A 16,393-nucleotide genomic window follows, 5' to 3' on the forward strand; every position below is an offset into this window, starting at 1 on the left:
TTTAAATGATCAGAAGTGTACACAGTACTCTATTTAGGGTCTAGTATAACTGCTTTAAGTTTCTGTTCCTTTACTAATGCCCTTCAGTGCCTTTTTATTTGCCTTTTTTATACTGTAGCAGAACCCAGGGCTGATGATTTCATAAATTTATTTGCAGTAAACCTTGCACTTCTTCCCTTATCAGGTCATGGTCTCATTTACAGCATATTGCCTTTTTTGTTGATCCAACAGTAATTATTTTACATGTTGAACTGTACCTGTTGCTTAGTTAATTCAGTTACATGACAGATTCAAATTCTTCTGAATCTGGTTGGATTATTTGTCATCTTTATTTCTTCAATTTTGCTGCTTTTTGTAGACTTGTTTACAATATTCTTGTACCATTTGTACATGTTAAAATTAACAAGGGTCTTGAGCACCTACTTTCCGGCTTGGAAAGCCTCAGGCTATCTACCCTCTTTCCTGTGCTTAAACTAATCTACCCAGTACCATATTTGACCACTTCTATGACTCTAAACTATAGCTGTTAATTACTGATGTGCAGACTTTCCAAAGTTTTTCTGTTGTCTACCTCTCCTTCCTAAATCCACACTAGCTGTCCTTTTAACAGAATTTGCTGCACAAGGTTCAGTCCTTCAGTCATTTCCGAGACAAAGAGGAATTGAAGTGAAATGCACATCTTCCTTCATTCAGCAGAATCTAAATTATGGGCACATTGTTATGCCTTGCAAGCAGTAATGTCTTTTCCTCTGCCTATAGCATGTATTGAACTTTGCAGCACCTCTCAAACCCATGACCACCTAGAAGGACATGGGCAGCAGGTGCATAGGAACACCATCATCTCCAAATAACACAGCATACTGACTTGGACAGATAATGCTGTTCTTTCATTATCGCTTGGTCAAAATCCTAGAACTCCCTACCTAACAGCATTGTGGGGGCAGCTTCACCACACGGACTGTAGTGGTCAAGAAGCAGGTCCACCGCCACCTTCTCAAGGGCAACTGGGGAGGCTCAATAAATGCCGGCCTTGCCAGCAACACCCACGTGCCGAGAGCGATTTAAAAAAAAAAACTCCCTTTTCCGTTAATCTGTCTTTCCACGCAACCCCTTACTCCCTTCCCTCGTTCTCACTCCCTGATTCATGTTATGTTTACAGACTTCCATGAAAATAATTGGTCACCTCTAACTTATAATAGATTTTAACAAGTTACTCTGATCAGACACTGTGGGGTAGATTTCCTCTCCCCATCCCCCTCCCTCCCCCAAATCAGTGTTCAGGTGGGCTGGACGATTGTTCTGGCCGCTCAATCGTGTGATGGCTGGTCCTTATTTGCATTTCATTGGCAGACTGCGCAGGCATTGAGATCGCTAACTGGCAGTCCGCACAGTTAGGCGGGATTTCTGCCTGAGGTCAGTAGTATTTAAAGAGTGAATACACTTCTTAGAGAGCTGTCGTCACCCTGAGAAGAGTTTGTCCTGTTTAATTTTAGCGATTTGTCAGCGACTGTTATTTGATCAGTGCCCCGAGAAGAGTAAGTTACTTTTGCATGGTGCAGAGTACAGAATGCAATTAAAATTTATCAGTAAGAATTATTGATGTGTTACAACTTTTTAAAGCCTTGGAAATGAAGCACCAATGTTCAAAATGTGACCACTTTTGAAAAGGAAGTACAAGGCTGAATTTTGAGGCCTTCCGCCCATTGGAAATGGGGTGGTAGCACCCCACAATTCAAGGAGAAAGACGTACCACCCTGTTTGCATTGAAGGTGCTGCCAACGCCATTTTTCCAAGGTACTTGGCTTAGATGACCTGGGCATCTGCCTGAACATAGTGGTTGCCTGATAATATTGTAGAAATCTGGGCCCTATGATGAAAATAAGACCCCAGTACTATCTTTGGTGGCTAAAATGGAAGTAACGTCAAAGCGGTGTGACCAACCAGAAATCTTCAGCATTAAAGGCCAGAATCGGCGTTAAGAACATTTATTTAAAGGGCCGAACTCCTGCAGACAAAAGCGGTGACTACTTCAGCTGAAATTTTAGTTGAGTGGTGTGGAAGGATTTGCAACTTCAGTACTGAGAGATCTTTTGAAATCTTTGCCTTCTGGGAGAGTGAGTGAGGAGAGGAGGAATGAGTGATTCTAGCAACCCAATTGTGGGCAGAGGAGGAGCAGCAAGGAGAGCACGCTGGAGCTGCAGCAGGTCCTATCAGAGAACGACATGGTGGGGGGGAGTTGTACATAGACGACCTTATTCTCCACATAAGGTTTCTAGAACTAGAATCAGCTGCCACTTGTATATATCTGGTCACATTTGATTGACCAGTTGCTGCAACAAAAGTACAGTATTTTGTTGTGTGGATTTTTCATCTTTCTCCCTCCCCCCTCAAATGTACACAAACTGGAGAACAGTGTAAAAGTGTGTGTTTCCATGTAAGCATTTTGAAATGACTTGATGGTAGTTGCACAATATCTTCCTAACTTGTGACTGTTGCTTTTAATTTTGATATGCTGAATGTTGTCGAATACAGCTTTCATTGAAACACATTTTAGAATATAATCAATGAGCATTACTCACTTGGACATTGCGTGCCATTAGAATGCTTGTTAAAATGCAGTGTACATTATGCTGTAAGTTATCTCTAGCATCAATCCATTGTACCTGTGATGGTGTAACAGTAGAAATCCACCTGAATTGGAACCAGTTCACGTGTGTGATTAGTCTCAGAGGTCAGGATTCAACAGTGAATTCTCCACGGTGTTCTAAACATCACGTTTAAGCTGGGAGGTCTAATTAGATGGTTTTTCTCTTGAAGGGATGATCACATGACTGCATCATATTGTACTACTGATTGGTTGCCTTGCTGCTGCAGATATATTCCCAATCTCTACTTTAAATACAGGAGAGAGAGCAAAAGTATGAGGATGCTGTTAGGGAGGGAATTGTGAATTTTTATTTAAGAAACAGTGTATTAAAACAGTCAGCTTTTCTTTTTCTTTTAAGCCTTAATACTTAGATGGTTGTGATGTTTTGCTTTGCTCAGTGTTTCAATCTTGTGCTGGATCTTACGCATTTGCAATGTCAGTTCAACAAAACAAGGCGATCACTATCATCCTCGGCACAACATGTGTGCAAAGTGCATCCAGAGCACAGGCATATGGTAAGTCCTTGGGCAAACCAGCAACTGAATCAATGTTTTTTCTCGAGATTCCTTTACTACAATATTGAGCTTTCTTGTTCTAAATTGGTGCTGAATGATTTAGGCTGTGAAATGCATTCATATCTTTAGCTCTGTCACATGCTGTAATTACTAATGAAATATCATTAGCTAAAGAGTCATAACCAATACATATTGCCAAGCTAACCTTTTGTGTGCTTTTGAGCTGCTTTGAAGGAGACCAGATTAACCATTCTTTGCTAAACTATGATTAGTGGAGAAGAAAAATCTTGTATTGGCAAGCTTTCTAAAAAGGGAGATTTATTGTAATCGCTAGCTTCATTTTTGTTATTGTATGAGTAGGAATGTTTAAAGTTAAGAATCCAGTTGAAGCAGTGGCTGAATAGGACTAATGTACTCAGCTCATTGAAAAGAGCTGTCACGTAAACTGGGAGTAAACATAATTTTAAAAAGCATTGCTTTTCCTCCAGAGACCTGTTCATCTTGCAGAATCACTCGGGACTATGATCCTAGGGAATTTTTATGTAATCCAGTACACTAGATAGTAAGCAAACAAGAAAAATAGGCAATGTCTCCCTGTATGGAAGTAGATATTAAGTGTTGGAACTGTTACGATTTTGAGGACGTACTTCGTTAAAAATGAGTGAAAAATTTCAGGTAACAAGATGTGTTATATTTACAAATGCTAGGTTCAATATTGTAGATTTTAAGTAACTTACACTTTTATAATGCAAATTTTTGAAAAATGGAATGAAGTACTAGAAAATGAGTTTCCAGTCAAGTAATTTGAAATGTTAAATGTTTTGCAAATGAAATGTTTGACTAGAATCAACTTGTTTTCTTTAGCATTTTTCCTTCTAAGCTTACTTCTTAGTCTGTGGGCAAACAACAGCTTTGGAGGAAACAATCTGGTTTTCTTTTTTATAGTTCTTTGGGACAAGATGTTGCATGTAGAGGATGTGTTGTGTCTGCCCTCACCGGGTCTAACTGTCTCTTGCTAGCAGCCTGAATTGCGACTTATTTTGTGGAGTTGCTTTTGTGTGAAGCTAATTTTACAAGCAAATCAGAGTATTAAATCTTAATACCTTGGTAGGTAAAGCAGTAGTGGATTGAACTGCTGCGCTTCATAGAGGCATCATAGCTGCCTTGCTCTAAAAGTAAGTGGAAATTAAGATTTCTTGGCTGCATTTGTTATCCATCAAAGCACCTTTTATTTAACTTAATTATTGAACAAAATCATCTGTCCCTTTCTGCAGACAGTTTTCTTGTCTTCAATTTAGAAAGTTGTTGAAGCATGGGCAGCCTCCATTTTGAATATATATACACTTTTTTGCTATTCCAGCCATCATGATGCAAGTAGGTGATGCTGCATGTGATCTCCCACTTCTATATTGTAAACATTAAAAAAATCAAGATCTGTAACATTGCCCCAGTTGTTTACCCCAGCCTTATGTTGGACTTTTTTTATATATCACCAAACATATTTGCAACACAATTTCCAGCCTCGACAAGAGCAGTTTAGATTATTCTGTTACTTAATCCAGCCTGTCTGGGTTTTTGCATTTTCTGCATTCCCAGGATTCTAAGATGTTGGCAACTACCTCCTAAAGATATCATAGGTAGTCATTTTAAAGACTGTCATATGCAAAAGAAGTATTCTAATTGGAAGCTGTGCCTAATTAAGCTCTTTTTGGTCATTTAGGTCCTTAATATAGTTCTTGTAAATAATGTTTCCATCAGTTGAATGTCTTCAAGCATGTGACTTTTTATTTCTTATGTGAAAAACTGCACTGCTAGCTTCCAAATAGATTGCATAAAATGGCATGAAGGTCTGAACTTGTAAGCCCTTATTGTAAATCAGTTGCATTTATGTGAGATTCTTAAAGGATGGTGCTAGAGCTGAGTTTTTAACTTACGGTTGCTTCCTAGTTTCATTTGGATCAAGTATTGTTGGCACATTATTTTAACGGCCTCCACGTGAGTCAGAATTGGAAGGTCATTTCCAGCGTGATACTTGCAGAGGCTTAGGTTATTTTGTCTTCCATGTAAAACAGTTTTAGGTACTGTTGATAATTTTTCTATGGTATAGAGACCCAAGGCAACACTGTTATTAAGCAGCGGGTAGTGAAATAGCTGGTTTAGTGCACTGCTGCCATCTTTCAGGGCTGAAGGTCATTCCCCTGTTCTGTAGCTGATTTCTAAGCACTACTCAAACATTTTCCAATTAATGGCATATGCAAGGCCAACACATGGAGCAATCCTCATAGATTTACTAAACATTATTACTGTCTAGACTTAACTGCAGCACATTACAACATTGGTCTTGACAGCTGGCATTACAGCTCCCATGAAGAGGCCACCCTTTCCCATGCTTATATCATGGTATGCTCTCGTGGAGTGCGGAGAACTGAACTTCTGAGAGAAGGTCAGTTGATCCATTCTGTAGGGGTATAATTCAGAGTATTAAGTAGTTAGTTATACGACACAGGAATAGGATGACATGCAGCACTGCCCATCTTGAAAGTTGAGATTTTCAAGCATGTGCTTAACCTGTAGCTTCACAGTACTATCAAGCTAGGCTTTATTGCTATGGTGTGTGGAGGGTTCATATTCCTGGAAGGAGGAACACTCTACCAAATAGGTAATTTTTTTAATGCATATTAATTATTAAAATATTTTCCCTTATACCAAGAAGCATCTTTTGGATCAGGTTTTTGACCTGACTGCAGGATATATTTATTGATGATTCCATTTATGGTGTGCTGCTTGTCGATAAAACAATTGCAGAAAGCATTTGTCAGGGTCTCGTTGACATTGGGAACAAATGTTTGGATGTTTCTGACTAGTCCTTGCCTGGGAATTGCCCAGGTGTTTCCTATCGGCAGTAGGAATTGAGATGCTTTTACTACTAAACTTAATTCCTTTTAATTTTCTAAAGTTAATTTACATCCACTAGTTGGTTTTAAACGGATGGTAATTTAGTGATAATGTGGCAATTGTTTGCTTTTGATAAAATTAATATCAGTCTTTCCCCTTCTAATGCATAAATATTGTCAGTTGTACTAAAAAACCTTTTTTAAACTATTGTGTGTCTTGAACTATGCCTTTATTTTCTTGTCTTCTGCCCCCCCCCCTCATTTTTCTTCCCTTTTGTTTCTGTTTAGTAATTTACCTTGTGGCACAGCTAAGATCAGAAACATGAAGGTTGGATAAATTGAAGGGATCTGGCACTCCTTGCCTGATAGCAATATTTAAAAGTATATTATTGGGGTATACCTATTATTGGACCAGTAGAGGTGACACTTGGAACCCCACTATCACTGGACAGAACTCAGTACTGCAAGTGCCTCCTTTAGGAGGAGACCACTTAAAAATAATTTAACCAAGATCCAATCAAACTAATAGAAGCTTAAAGTGCACTTTAGTATTTTGTTATTTTGATTGTTTATAGAATGAATGTCATACGGTGCCCGCTGGTCGCGGAAAGCTACTAGTGTAGTGCTGGACACCACGTGTTCCCTCTCCAGGGCTACTGGGGAGTGGACAAGACTGCGGAAGAGAGGGAGGCAATGGTTCTAAATTGTTGATGTTCTGGTTTCTTCTGTGTACTCGCTCCCTGTCCCGACTCCAAGGAAATGAGCAGTAAAACTGCTTGGCTCCACTTAATCCCTTTTATTGGTGACTCAGTGCCTGAGGGGAGGGTCTGTAAATCCTGCCCAACGTTGAGCCTAGCCATGAGCTTTAACAACTGAAATGCATCTTGAATAGACAGCAACTTTATTTTTTAAATCTATCAATGTATTGGCTAAATATTAACATTTATGTAAATATATTTCAACCTTTAGCAAATATCGCTTTCCATGTATTGTTCTCTGTTCTTTCTATATTAATTTTGGTAATGTGAAAGACTCGTGGCCTGTCTTTATACTGGTTAGCTTTTCCTCACTTTTTAAAGACACTTGGACTCATTTACTGAACATGAAGTAATTTTTCTCTCTGCATCCTAGTCTTTGTTACTATACCACTAAAGTTCAAGTAAAACATTTTTGTGGAGTTTTTTTTAAGCTTAATTCTGGGAGATTGCATTAGTATGTGCATTTGAGAATGACTTTCATTTTTCTTGGAAACACTGATTAAAAACAGTATAAGAATTATTATATACTAATTGTGATCACAGCTTTCCATTTGCATTCAGATATTCTAATGGCTATATTAATGACTTCTAATGCAGATTAATTGTCAGATTTTGAAACAGCATTGCTGCTGAGAAGAAACTGACACAGTTGTGCAGATGTATTTAAAAATCTATCATCAATATAATTAAGTCTTGCACTCAATCTGTCAGTAGCAAAAACAAATCAAGTGTCACACTTCTCTGGCTCAAATAAGCAACTTAAGCATACTGAATTGCTGAAATGTATCAGCAAAGATTCCATAGAAAAGCAACCACATGAAAGGTTGCAATTGCAACCTGTCACATTTCTTACATAGTTCCAATTGCTACTTTTATTCCTAGCCCACCTGAATATATAGAGGTCTAACTTCAACATTGAAGAGGAAATTTTTTTAAGATTGTGACTACAGTAATTCATGATGTAAACTTTAACAGTGAATCTGAGCTGAATGAACCATTTGAGCACAAAATCCAGGCTGACACTTCAGTGCAGTACTGAGGGGGAGCCGTACTGATGGAGGTGCCATCTTTCGAATGAGATGTTAAACTGAGGCCCTGTCTGCTCCCTCAGATGGATGTAAAAGATCCCATGGTGCTAATTCGAAGAAAAGCAGGGGAGTTCTCCCCTGGCCAATACTTATTGCCCAACCAGCATCGGTAAAACAGATTATCTGGTCATCATCACATTGTTGTTTGTGGAACCTTGCTGTGCTCAAATTGGCTGCCACGTTTCCTACGTTACAACAGTGACTACACTACAAAACGACTTCATTGGTTGTAAAGCGCTTTGGGATGTCCTGAGGTTGCGAAAGGCACTATATAAATGCAAGTTCTTTCTTTAGGAAAGTCTTGTGTTTGATCCCTGGTCTGTACTAAGTAGTGGTGGAAGTGGAGAACAGGGGAGAAATCTGTCACAGTTCCTGCTCCTGACCAATTTTAGTGACTTCTGTAAATGTAAGTGTATGGACATCAGGTGAGTGCTAGATTGGGATTGGCTTCCCATGGTTAAATGGCCTGCCAGTCCTTTCTAGGTTTGTACATTAAGAATGGAAAATACTGAAGACCTGTGGCGTTTATGGAGTCGCACTGTGGCATGAGTCACTGCCTTCGATGTTGGAGCTCTGTCTATCTTGTTCATCGGGCTAAATTTACTTTGGGTTATTTTCATTTATAGTGTATCTTTACCTCCTCATGGGTGTAGCACTATTTCCATTATGGTTAAATCCCAACCTTCCTTAAACTGTCAAAGTTGTTATGTTGCTTCCAAAAACTAGCCTGAGCCCATTTTTCACTGGAAATTATCCAGCGTCAAATTGGCGCAATTTCAGCTCTCATCACAAAAGATGGATGTGAAAAATAACATTTTAAAAACTACTTGTCTTGTGAATATTGATTCTTCTACAAAGAAAAGCAAAGTCATGTTGTTTTTCTGTGCATATTATGTGCAATAAAAACAGTTCAAGAAATTGCAAACGTAACTTTCTCTAAGACAATATTTATTTGTAATTAGGAATGCAGGTTTGTTAATTTGCTCATAGAATCACAAGATAATTACAAATGAAGAAGGCCATTTAGCTCATCTTAATTCATTCATTCAGAAAGACTCCACGATTTCCCTCTTTCCCCATCTAATTGTTTCTTAAACAATTCCCGGGTTTTCCTCTCCACTACTTTATCTGGAAGTCCTTTCTTATACATTGATCACTTTGTGAGATGATGAACTTCCTGCTATCAATCCTAACTAAATTTACCTTTTACTAGTTTGAACCTGTGACTTCTTGCCCTACAGTTGCAATTTAATTTAAAATAATATTCTGTATTTAACTTTTCCATTTCCTTAACTCTCTTGCATACCTTTCAGATGATCACATTCTACACCCAGATTTCCTCGGCCTTTCCTCAAACTCAACCCTCTGACAAAGATCAGCCTTGTGGCTCTTCTCTGTCTCCAATGTTTGAATGTCTTTGTTTCCTATTGACCAGAACTGAACCCATTTTTCAAGTCTGAGTTTGGGGTTTAGGCTGCATTGGTAGTTTGTGCAGTGTAGCTTTAAATAGCAACAAGTTCCTTTTTTAAAGCCCTACTGCTTCCCATTTTGTTGTACTAATTTGGTTTTCATTTGTATGTGAACATTGAACAAATAAACTTGATAGTTGAGCAGATGAAGATATAGTATTAGATTACCGACTTTCTTTGAATATAGTACAACCTCTGCTTTCAAACCTCTCTTCCCTCTCTTCCAACGCTTCATGGTCTTTCTCGCCTGGTAAAACTTGGGAGCTGCTTTTGATTTTTCTTCAGATTTCCTTGCTATTATTTGGTTTCTTCCATTGTCTATTCTAGTCACGATGTGGAGATGCCGGTGATGGACTGGGGTTGACAATTGTAAACAATTTTACAACACCAAGTTATAGTCCAGCAATTTTATTTTAAATTCACAAGCTTTCGGAGGCTTCCTCCTTCCTCAGGTAAATGTTCAGGAGCTCCTCGAAGCCTACGCATTTATACATATAGAACAATACATATAGAACAATACATGGTGTTTACAGAATGCCCCTGCAACTGCCCGTTGCCAAGGCAATCACCGTGTTCACGGTGATTGTCTTGGCAACGGGCAGTTGCAGGGGCATTCTGTAAACACCATGTATTGTTCTATATGTATAAATGCGTAGGCTTCGAGGAGCTCCTGAACATTTACCTGAGGAAGCCTCCGAAAGCTTGTGAATTTAAAATAAAATTGCTGGACTATAACTTGGTGTTGTAAAATTGTTTACAATATTCTAGTCACAATTAAGATGTGGCTCAGAATGAGGCCCCCTTGTACATTGGGGGTCATGACAAAGATGGGAACGTCAGGATGCAACAAGTATCTTGGGTACTGTCCACATTTTTTGATGCCAAAGTATTTGAATTTAGATTGAGACAGTATCATTGTAGGTAATTTGCCTGTGTTAGTGTAACTTTTCCTCAGCATTCATTCTCTCATTTAATTGACCATGTAAAATGTGTGTGTGTGTGTGTGTGTGTGTGTGTATAATACACACACATACATAATCATTGAACTTTACTAAAATGCTTATATCTTGTTACTTTATTTTAATCATACAGGACTTGAAAATGGTGTACTGAAGTTTGTATAAAGATTGGAGGCTTTATGTTTTTCTGTAGTTAGTCTTTAAAATTTGTTTATTATACTAATTGAGTTTTTTTTTCTTTTCTCTTCTCGTCTCTTTCGCACCTCCCCTTCCCATCTAGTATGCCTCGGCTGGATGTCTCTTGTCATTGCACCACACGGAAAAACCAGAACATGAAGAGGTGTGTGAATTCCGCCCATACATGTGCCCTTGTCCAGGAGCCTCCTGCAAATGGCAAGGATCATTGGAGGCAGTTATGCCTCACCTCATGCATGCGCACAAAAGCATTACAACTCTGCAAGGGGAGGACATTGTATTTCTGGCAACTGACATCAACCTTCCTGGCGCTGTGGATTGGGTTATGATGCAATCCTGCTTTGGTCACCACTTCATGCTGGTGCTAGAGAAACAAGAGAAGTACGAGGGCCACCAACAATTCTTTGCTATTGTTCTTCTAATAGGCACGCGTAAGCAAGCTGAAAACTTTGCCTACAGACTGGAACTGAATGGAAACCGTAGACGCCTCACGTGGGAGGCCACTCCAAGGTCTATCCATGATGGGGTTGCAGCAGCAATCATGAATAGTGATTGCTTAGTCTTCGATACCTCCATAGCTCATCTTTTTGCAGATCATGGGAACCTGGGTATTAACGTTACGATCTCAATGTGCTGAATTGCATTGTTATATACAGCAGTTTACATGTAACAATAGAATGTTTTTCGATTCAGAGGATGCAGTAGGCAGAAGAATGCAGTTCTATATACTTTTAAGCACCTTGCCTGAGTAATTGGTGCTAGCCCATTTGACTGCCCCATGCGTGCATGTGATGGAATGTAATGAAGGCATGCTCAGCACGTGGTTCCAAGCCTGACTAAAAGAAGATGGAAACAAAAACACCAAAACAAATCCAAGTTGATGCAGCTGTTTTATAAATGAAAAGTGATTCAACCCTGTTTTTCTTTTAAAGTCATCTTTTCCTGCTTTGTGTCTCATGTAAGTTCAAATTACTTGAGACAAATTATTCAAGATGTATTTATATACGGGTCCAGTGTAGAGAACTACATTATGCGCCACATCAGTACTTAAAAATGCAAAGCCAGTAGACGCTTGTGCCTATCTTAAATATGCTTCAGGAGAACAGTATCTTAATAGTTATTTATGAAGATCGGTAATGTTGCAGAGCCATGGAATGAGCTTATTCTTTATTCATTGCCATGACAAATGGGTTTTGTTGCAATTTTCTTTTGGGTAGAAAGGTGGGAACAAAGTTGCGAAGAACAGCAATGAGGATTCCCGTTATACATAAAGCAGTCGTGGATAAATCTAGCTTTGGCATCGTCCACTGCAGTTTTTTTTTAAACTTTGTAATCCCTATCGTACCTGTATACAGTTATTTGTATCAGATTAAGTTCTATTCAAATTATTTTTTATTAAATTGTCTAATCAAATATATAAATGTTGACTGCAGTCTCACTTTGAGTAATGTTTTCATTATTTGTATCCTAAACGAGAGCAGTTGCTATACCCCATAAAGTGTACACAAGCACATTACCCAGCTTCGTGGCTGAACTGCACAGCCAGGTTCATTGATTCAATCATAACATTTAATTTTAAAAAAATAATTGAAATGCTAGAAAAATTGTGTAGAGCCAGTCAGTATTTATTAATGAATTACAGCTGTTAGCTTTAATGAGCTTGCTGACTTCTAAATGATATTGAACAAAGCAATGTTTAAATGAAATTTTTAAGTTAGATTTGAATTTAACCAACATGCTAGCAGAACACTAAAGAACCAAGGAAATGATAAATTTTTGGAAATGTGAGTGATTTATCTACTTTAGTCAATTATGCCCAGAGTAGTTGGGCAATTTTCAATTATTTTTGTAAATGTAAAAAATGGGCAGGGTAGTGGTAAAGGAAATTATCTTTCTGTCCCTTTTCCCCCAAGGAGAAAAAACAAATTTTCATAATACTCTACATCCAATGGGGTAATATATCCCTTTGAGACTTTCAATCTGGAACACACATTACCTCACCTTGTTTTACCAGCTCTCCTCCGTCTCCTCGTTCTCTCTCTCCCTACACATGGTTATGCGTTTGTACCTCTTCCAGCTATTAAAAGGATTATGGACCAGCCTCCTTAATATGCCTTGAATCACTGGGTGAAGTTTTCATTGGAAGTGGACCCAGCTACTTCAGTCTTCAAACATACCTGTTGCCATCCACATCCGATCACCTAGATTTCAGAAAATTCCTGGTTCTAGTGCAGATTCTTGAATTTTTATACTTTTCAAGGTGAGGGCATGGAGCCTGGGGATACCTGCTTTTTAAGAGCAGGCTTTACATTTTGAAAATAGTAATTTCCTTGCTCTATATTGACCAAATGGATCTGATGATGCACCTGTTAACACCTGTAAAGGGATTTAGATTAGCCTGGCATCTGCCTTCATCTGGAGAAAATTCCTGCAGCAGGTAGACTGCACTGCCTTTCACGATTGGTTTTAAACATTTGGGACTTTCTGCTATTCCAGGTCCAAAGTCAAACTGGCAAATCCCTTACACTGAGCATATAACTAAAGAGAAAATATAATTAAAATGTGAAATATAGGGCATATTGGTCCAAACTTGTCTCATGGTATGAAACTCTTGTAGCTTATTGATGTATAAGCTACTGTGCTAGCTGAGAATATTGAAAATACTCCTGTTCAGAACTTAATAGCAGACCGGCCTTTTGTGGAGACCAAGCAAAGGGGATCAGTAATCTCTTAAACACCTACTTTCAGGTAGCTGTTAGCAAGTGATCAACGGCTTTTTAAGTGAATGGCAAATGCTTAAATTTTGACTCTTCCCAGATTTTTCGCCAAATGATATATATACACACACACACACACACACACACACACACACACACCTGTGCTTCAGAAGTACCCTTTTATTTAATCTATTTTAATGACCAGATTAGTCACTGAATCCAACTCCAGACATGTTCTTCAAAATGCTGCATGAATGGCTGTGTATTTCCATTTGAAAGTGTCAAAATGACACCCGTGTCAAGATATTGTTTTCATAGGTTCCAGACATCTGGCAGGAACCAACTTCCCGGGCCCTATGACTAATAGTACTGCCTCTGTAGCCCCAGATGTGATGCCTACAGTGAGGCCATTGCAGCTCTAAGTCTTGGCTCAGTACTAGGAGAAGATCCAAAGAAGGTGACTAATAGCTAGAAAGTTATGAACCCATGTACTAGTAGAAGTACTCTTGTTACTTTGTTTACTGTCTGATTATTATCACCATTCCTTCTTCAGGAGTTGGGGAACTCGCCTTCAGGGAAGACCTAAGCACGTTGCCTTGGCAGCAATCCACATGACACAAACCAGCGAAATCCAAAGCAGTGTAGTCTTTTCAGCAGTTATGGCTCATGCAGTACCAGTCTCTTTTATGAGCAGTGTTTTAGCAGTTTACCGGTTTGAGGTGGGAGTTAGCTTCATAGTTGAAGATTGCTTGGATAGGTTGAGGATAATGTTGTGGTGAAGAAGGTACAGTCACTTTAACAGCCCAAGATTTGTTTTTTTTCAAAAGGTGCGCAGGATCTTTCCACCAAGAACATGATCTGCTCCCTTTGCTGCGTACATTTGCTGTTGACTGGCATAGAGCAGTCTGTGCAGTATTTTGCCTGGGCTAGTTTAAGGCAGTTGATGCTCTGAGATATCTCCAGGGCAGCGACCAGCAGTAATTCATATAGCTTCAAGTTCTACTTCTTAAATATAATTGCAAAACTGCTTTGTCTCTTAGTAGAAATGTTCTGCACCATGCCCTGATCTGTTCTTTACCATTTTGAGGTATAATGTGGGAGACTTTTTTAAATAGCAGTGTAAGTTCATCTTGGTTGAAGATACACTCCACATTTTGTATCCTCCCCTTGGCACTGCATAATGGGAATTTCCCTCTGGTGTTTTTACTTTCAGGGTATGTTTCTCTCTGTGCAGTTTTGCAGGATGGCAACCTGTACAGGCATAGTTATGCTTTTAATGGATATTATCCAGAGGTTTCAATAAATTGCTTTTAATACATTTTTTTAAAAATCCATTCTTCCTGTGAATTTTCAAATTTTTAGGACTATATTTCAAATTTAATTAAAATGTTAATGCAGTTTGATACCTGATCTGTAGATTCCTTTCCAGTGTAATCAAAGGGATGTTTATCCTATTCTTCCTCTGTCATACTTTTTTAAAAAAGGACATTGTGGTTTCATCTAATGATGAGATATCATCTTTAATTGTCATCTACCTGAGAAGGTAGTCTTGTAAGAACAACAAGAGAAGGGCAAGAGTGTTCAGGCTAAAAAGTCTTTCAGACAGGACTCCTTCTCATTTTCCCCCCTCACCCCCACTACCAGCTGAATGGTTTAGCTTGACTCAATACTTGAAATACACCTTCATTTAAAGAATGGTGTCCTCTAAAGTTAAGTAAATCTACCCTTCCAGGCACTGATGAAGAAGAATCCAGCTAAGATATGGGTGGATCTATTATACTTATAATTAATTTGCCTCACTAAAGCAGACTATAAAAGGCACCCAATAGTAAATGCAGCCTATTGCTTGATCCATGAGAACAGTTGGTAAATCAGTGCTCAATTTTGATGTACTAATAACATTGAGATTTATGGGTGACCTACAGAGAAAAAGAGAAAAGGCTGAATTTAACCAGAATAATAACATGGAAATGAGAATATGCTTAGTACAGTCACGTTTTACTCTGTTGCAGCAGTACATTGAGTAAAATTAGTCAAATAAAAACCCAACAGGGTGACTGTTGTTTTGAATTTTGTCAAACAAGGTAGTTTATACTGTATGAGTTTTTAAAAATTACTTTTGGTAATTATGCTAATGTGCATTTTTGAATTCAAATATGGATACTGTGGATTTCCTGTTGAGCAGGTGTTAAAATTTGTATTGTACAAGGTTTTTTTCTGTTTTGTTTTATATATGTATTTCTGTATGGCTATGTTTTCTTTGTGTGTGTTTTGTTGTATTGAAAGAACAAATAGTTCTCTGTTTAAAAAGTTGTTTAATTCTTATCACGAATGGCTGTTAATACACAGTAAAACTTTAGTTTTGAAGTGACCACTCTTTTTAATCAGGAAAACTGTTCTGTACTAGTATAAAATAACCTATTTCTTTATTTGCTCTGTATTCAAATTGCAATGAATTAATTAAAACAATTTACATGGATATTACACAGGAGTAGTGTATATTTATTCATAAGCCATGAACAATATATTTCTTAATTGTTTCCTAGGTTTCTTTCTGAATATATTTACTTTTCTTATTTGTATGTTGACACTTTAAGGTGATCAAGTTGGTGGAGGAAGGCTTGCTCATGGCTCAGCAGGTTTATCCATTGAGTAGCTGAGCCATACAAGCCAGAATGGTCCCAGATTGGATCCTCTATCCTCTTGATCTCTGCTACGATGATAGGGGCACTACAGTTTGCTTCAATGCACCTGAACAAAGAAAGGAAATATTTGACGGGTTCCTGCTCCTGGTTGCTGTTAAGTGGCCCCAGCTGAAAGTGCACTTGTTGACAGAGGACGGGATCGGGCAGGATCCACAGCAGATTACCTGGCACAGGGACCCCAAGAACTTAAGCCTAACAGTATGACTCTAAAAGGAAAAATAACATTCTGCAGTGTCTACAAATCTTAAAACGAAAACAGAAAAGGCTGGAAATACTCAGCAAGTCGGGCAGCATCTGCAAAGAAAGGAAAAATGTTGATGTTCCGATGAAGGGTTACTGTGTGTTAGGCTTCCTGCAATTTTGTCAAGTAGCCCAGAATTTCCTGGTAGCTGGTCTCACCCTGCTGCCTCAACCTCGTCGAACATGTGATCACCACAGCGGGTGGA

At 38.6% G+C, this 16,393-nt stretch overlaps 1 protein-coding gene across 1 annotated transcript in view; it reads left to right on the top strand.

Annotated features, from left to right (window-relative positions):
- siah2l (seven in absentia homolog 2 (Drosophila)-like) overlaps window positions 1-15,726 on the top strand; it is a 44,734-nt gene extending 29,008 nt beyond the window's left edge. The window contains exon 2 of the mRNA XM_067996976.1: window positions 10,611-15,726. Within this exon, the coding sequence (XP_067853077.1) occupies window positions 10,611-11,162 (552 nt within the window). The 3' untranslated portion in view covers window positions 11,163-15,726. The remainder of the gene's footprint in view (window positions 1-10,610) is intronic.
- The last annotated feature ends 667 nt before the right edge of the window (window positions 15,727-16,393 follow it).

This window comes from Heptranchias perlo, chromosome 15, assembly GCF_035084215.1.
Source record: "Heptranchias perlo isolate sHepPer1 chromosome 15, sHepPer1.hap1, whole genome shotgun sequence".
Lineage (NCBI taxonomy): Eukaryota > Metazoa > Chordata > Chondrichthyes > Hexanchiformes > Hexanchidae > Heptranchias > Heptranchias perlo.